Source organism: Nestor notabilis, unplaced genomic scaffold (genome assembly GCF_000696875.1).
Source record: "Nestor notabilis isolate BGI_N333 unplaced genomic scaffold, ASM69687v1 scaffold11978, whole genome shotgun sequence".
NCBI classification, from domain to species: Eukaryota; Metazoa; Chordata; class Aves; order Psittaciformes; family Psittacidae; genus Nestor; species Nestor notabilis.
In genome coordinates this window covers 19,306-25,057 of record NW_009939643.1, presented here as the reverse complement: position 1 = coordinate 25,057, position 5,752 = coordinate 19,306, and the positions used below count along the sequence as shown (strand labels likewise).

General features: G+C 40.1%; 1 protein-coding gene across 1 annotated transcript; it reads left to right on the top strand.

The window, feature by feature from the left end:
• Nucleotides 1–392: 392 nt before the first annotated feature.
• On the top strand, nucleotides 393–5,344 carry MB21D1 (Mab-21 domain containing 1; the record flags this gene model as incomplete). The annotated part of the gene is made up of 4 exons (XM_010019972.1): nucleotides 393–663; nucleotides 2,000–2,248; nucleotides 3,814–3,916; nucleotides 5,002–5,344. Coding segments are annotated over 4 exons (966 nt in total), but the record flags the coding sequence as incomplete, so codon positions are not given.
• Between the last annotated feature and the right edge of the window lie 408 nt (nucleotides 5,345–5,752).

Below are 5,752 nucleotides of genomic sequence, written 5' to 3'. Positions count from 1 at the left end.
GAATCGGGAGAAAGAGCAATACTTTCTTTCTGTGCCCAGCTCAATTTGAAACAGTCAAACACGGGAGAACTTTTTTTATTATTATTTTAAAGCCAGCTCCAGGCATAGCAAGGCTTCCCTCCCCTCTCTTGCAGCTGATTCCTGTATACAAAAGGATGAGTAAGACCAGCATTTATACATTAGAACAGCTTAAGAGTCTTGTAATTCCCTTAAATATTAATAAGTTGGAAAGCTGGAAAATGAACTGCTATCAGCAAATTGCTCTTTTCCACTCCAACACACAGCAGTCTTGTAATGCAAATCCACAGAAGTAAGCGCACATCTTACCCCAGGCATGAGAAGTACACCAAGGCAGTTGTAGATAAAACCACAACTGGTATAAAAGCCTAAAGAGAATAAAACCTAAGTTGCACGTTGACTTTTATTCTCATGCTTTGCAGATATCGGAACCAAATGAGTTTGACATCATGCTTGTAATGCCTATTGCAAGACTTCAGCTGGATGAATGTGATGACACTGGAGCCTATTACTATCTAAGATTTAAAAGAAATCCAAAAGAAAGACATTTGTTGAAGTTTTTAGATGAAGAAGGAAAATTATCAGCCTTTAAAATGCTTCAAGCACTAAGAGAAATTATTAAACAAGAAGTAAAAAACATTAAAAGTAAGTACTGAGAGAACACGCTTCACCTAGGAGTGCTAGAAGTCCAGTTACATTGCCCTGTTGCTAATAAGATGTGATTTCCCCCCAGTCAAGTGTCTCTGTGGCATTGTAGCTATAACTGCAAATCCTCCTGTCCCTGATTTCTCAAATTTGCTCCTGTGCTAAGAATCACTGTAAATCCATCAGAGCTAATCACATTATGTGATTAACCCACTGCCCCACTACACAATCCTCTTTTCACATGAAAATAATTAATATTAAGGGTTCTGCTGTATGCTTAGTACTTCCTACATGACCTGTTGTTGTGGTCCCCCCCCAGCCGGTAACTCGGACCCCCGCAGCCACTCGCTCACCCCCCACCTTCTTCCCCCTGCTCCCGGAGGGATGGGGAGGAGAATAGAAGGAATGTAACTCCCACAGGTTGAGATAACAGCTCTCCAGTAACTAAGGTATAATACAAACCACTACTGCTACCAATAATAATGATAAGAGGAATAACAAGGGAAAAGGACACAACCGCTCACCACCCGCCGACCGATACCCAGCCCGACCCGAGCAGCGATCTGGGCCTTCCGGGTAACTCCCCCCAGTTTATATACTGGGCATGACGTGCTGTGGTATGGAATACCCCTTTGGCCAGTTTGGGTCAGGTGTCCTGTCTCTGCTTCCTCCTGGCTTCCCCTCTTCCCTGGCAGAGCATGAGACTGAGAAAGTCCTTGGTCAGAGCAAACTTTACTTAGCAACAACTAAAAACATCGGTGTTATCAGCATTGTTCTCAGACTAAAGTCAAAAACACAGCACTGCACCAGCTACTAAGAAGGAGAAAAATGACTGCTGTAGCTGAACCCAGGACACCTGTGTATTTTGAATCTACCTGGTGCTGAACTGGTAGCAAAAGGAAGAGCTTTCTCTTAGACACTACTGAATATTTCATATTGATCTATATAGAAAACATATTCCCTCTTAGGGTCCTCTTTTTCTCCCAAGCCTTCAGAAACATTGGAGCCTAATCATTTTAGTCTGTGTTTTCAACAGTGAAGCAGTTCACTGGAAAACGTTACTGCGTTTCTTATGCAATAGACACAGTAAATCAAGCAAGTACAGCAGTTGAAGAAGAGTGTTCCTGATTTCACAGAATTCCTGAACAGGCCTTCTTATTTAAAATCTCCTGGATAAAGGAGAATAAAGAGGCAGTAGCTGAACCCAGATATTTCTTTTGTTTGATTTATAAATTATTTTTAAATAAACGCCTTAACATTCTTAAAAGCAAAAACCACCCCAAAACATTTCCAATATAGAAATATATCTAAAAATTACTTTCTTCTTTGTTGCTAGATGTGGAAGTAACTGTGCAAAGGAGAAAGGCTGGAAGCCCTACAATAACTCTTCAGATCAAAAATCCTCCAGCAGCAGACATATCGGTGGACATCATCTTGACTCTGGAAGTTCAGCAGAGCTGGCCACCCAGCACACAGGACGGCCTCAAAATTGAACCGTGGCTGGGAAGAAAAGTCAGGGGAGAGTTCAGAAACAGATCACTTTATTTAGTAGCCAAACAAAACAAAACCGAAAAGGTTCTAAGAGGTACCTCAAGTACAGACAATAAGTCTATGTTATGAAATACCTTCTCTACAACTTGATCACTTTCCAGGGCTCTAAAAAAGGGTATCCAGATTCTGTTCAGTATTCTGCCTTCGAGGTACAGATTTTTATCTTATCCTGGATATATCTGGATCAAAGACAATTGAAATTCCTCTTTAAAACCATCAGATCTGTGGTACTGCTCATCCTGTACTGAAATCTAAAGACAAAACTGCTCTGCCAGGTTGCACACTGACTATTGCTAAGAGCATTATATTAAATCTGCCAAGTCAGACCCGTGGATATGAACCTTTCCTGTGCTAGCGCTGTACTCAACAGCAACATCCACTCCTCTGCTTTGTAAGGGGAAAAACAATAAAAGGGGCTTCCTAAAAAGGCAGGAACATCCCTGTAAGTGGGACTGCATACACAAGTTACAGACTTCCACAAGAACTAAATTGTACTTTTCTAGCAAGATACACGATTTCTCACTGAACTCTTGCATGGCTACAACATTGGTTTTGTTTCTTGAGACCGCTGTCACACCAAGCATACATGAGTTTGCAGAAACATCTCAATTTGTCACTGTTTTGTAAGAACTGCCGACTTCAGCAAAATGTTCAGGCATTCTGGTATTTTTTAAAATTAGCGTGCCCATCTTAACAATGCCCAGTAAATCATTACAGCTTGACTGGGCTATCTCTTCCTGTGAAATTCAAGTGCAAAGAGTAACTGAATCAAACAGACAAGGGAAACAGTTTAATTTATGAAAGGAAGACGAAAGTGATTGCTGGCGTTTTAAACAGAGGGGTTGACCTGTATTAACCACTGGTTTCAGAAACATAGAATCATAGAATAGTTAGGGTTGGAAAGGACCTAAAGATCATCTAGTTCCAACCCTCTTGTCTTGGGCAGGGACACCTCACACTAGACCATGTTGCCCAAGGCTCTGTCCAACCTGGCCTTGAACACTGCCAGGGATGGAGCATTTACCAGTTCCTTGGGCAACCCATTCCAGTGCCTCACCACCCTCACAGTGAAGAACTTCTTCCTTATATCATGACCAGAAGGACAAAAATAAATGCTTTAGAACAGTCACCTTGGCTGAGACCAACTCACAAGCTGATTACTTGCAGAAAGAAACGGAAACCATGGTGAAGATTATTTTATCCAAAATCAGGAAGGTTATGCAGTGAGGCTAATAATGCAGAAGTTCAAAGGTAGTGGATTTCTATGAGTAATGTAAGATCCCAAGTCACATTCAACAACTGCAGGAAAGTCCAGGAACTAACTTAATTTTAAATCCAAACATTCTAAAGAGTATAGTTAAAGCACCCAAACAGTTAACTATGTCCTATATTAATAACATACTACTTGTCTTTGGGTGGAACAGCTAGGGAATTCCAGAGGAATTAACTAATTGCAGTCCCTGAATTACATTTTATTTAAGCATGAAGAAATTACTGATATTTAAAATTAAGTCAATTATAAACCATCTTTTTTTCCTGTTGCAGACACTGCTACTTTGCTGCTGTGTAACAATTTAACAATCTTGTGCTCAACTTTAGGAAACACCTGGCGACTCTCTTTCTCGCATATTGAGAAGGCCATGATGAACAACCATGGCAGCAAAAAGACATGTTGCGAATCTGATGGACTAAAGTGCTGTAGGTGGGTATTCCATGAGTATTTCACTTTAAGCCTGCGTGAGGCAGGCTAGCACTGTTTCAGTTTAACATTTAAGAATTTGATCTGAGACTCACTACTCATAAGAGGGAACAAGAATCAGGCTTTTATGCATCACTGTCCTACAGCAGTACTCGCTGAGCATCTGACTTGCAAATGCTCAGCAAGAGGGGGAGACAAATCCCAGACATGTTTACACTCCAGACTTGCCTTAGTAAGCAAAAAGGTGCTGCTTGTTAAATAATCTATCCCAAACTCACTCCTGTTTAGAAGAACCAGTTTAGAAGTCTGATAACTCGGCTTTCTGAGCTTTGAGAGTGAAACTACACTTCGTACCAAGGCAGTTTCTACAACGATGGTGAGGAAAGAACCTGCTGAATGGGATCAGGATGAGGAAATGTGATTTTTCATTCACATAAAGACTGGTTTCCACATTTCTTCAAAGAACAAAACCCAAAGGAGGTACAGAACCTCCCCTTAATGGCAGATCAACTTCTTAGTTTAGTTAATTACATCTTGTACTGAAGCAAGAAAGTTACAACTACTGCATAATTTTTTGTCTTTGCTTTATGAAAAGCAAAGAACATGGGGCTGGATTTGCAAGCAAAGACAGGTACACTACACCCCTACCTAGCAGTGTATTAAAATCTATTCTCTTCTGAGGGCATGCCACAAGAAGGTAGCGAAATACCCATATATATCAAAAGGGCAGCTTAACCTTAAGCGGTGCTCCAAGGCGGCAGTGCCTGCAGCGGGGACAATGCACTGTGTGAGCACACTGCTGACCAACACTTTGTATGCCTGTGTTGCTGTGGCTACCAGTGAAAGTGGTGCACACACAAAACCTCGTTTAGAAACCCTTCACTGCTAGAATCTGACTTCATACACAGTGGTTCTGGATTATCCAGCACACTGCTGCACTTCTCAGATTTTATTCAAAACATTACTGAAAACGTTCTATCAAAGTAAGAACATTTTATTGCTTCCATGAATATTGTGTATTTAAATACCTAAAATACATATTTAGAACTATATGGGAGGTACCTAATAAGTTCTTATTTATTTAACAGGAAAAGGTGTCTTAAGCTTCTGAAATATCTCTTAGAGCAACTCAAAATGAAATACCCCAAAAAGTTGGAAAAATTCTGTTCGTATCATGCCAAAACTGCTTTTTTCCACTCATGCGTCCTATGGCCAAATGACACAGACTGGCATTTGGGAGACCTGGATCACTGCTTTCAGAAATATCTGGGATATTTTCTGGATTGCCTGCAAAAGTCTCAGCTGCCACACTTTTTTATTCCCAAATACAACTTGCTCAGCCCGGAGGATAAAGCGAGCAACGATTTCCTTTCAAGACAAATAAACAATGAACTGAACAACGGATTCCCAATATTTCATGAGAGGTTTTAAAACCATTGTTTACAATAACTATCATGTAGATTTGCAGATTTAAAAGCAGAAGTTTTACACCTTAAGTTTCTCCTCAGTAGTCTGATACAAAAAACCAGAATCAAGAACAGAGAGAAAATTGCATACTTCAGTTACAGCTTAGCCATAACCCTTAAAAGAAATGGGAATTTAAAGTAATATTTATCTTCCTGTCGGAATGCAGATGTCATCTGCACAGTATCCTTATGGTATACTAAGAATGCACAGAAGAACTTGCAAGTTATTTTCCTCCATGTAATTTTCTACAATTCCAAACAAAGGCATCAGTAACTGCCTGAAGTGAAAAAATAGACAATTTTATTTAAAATGAAGATCCACTGCAGAGTATCCAAAACACGCTCTTGCTTTCAAAAGGAAAAAAAAAAACAA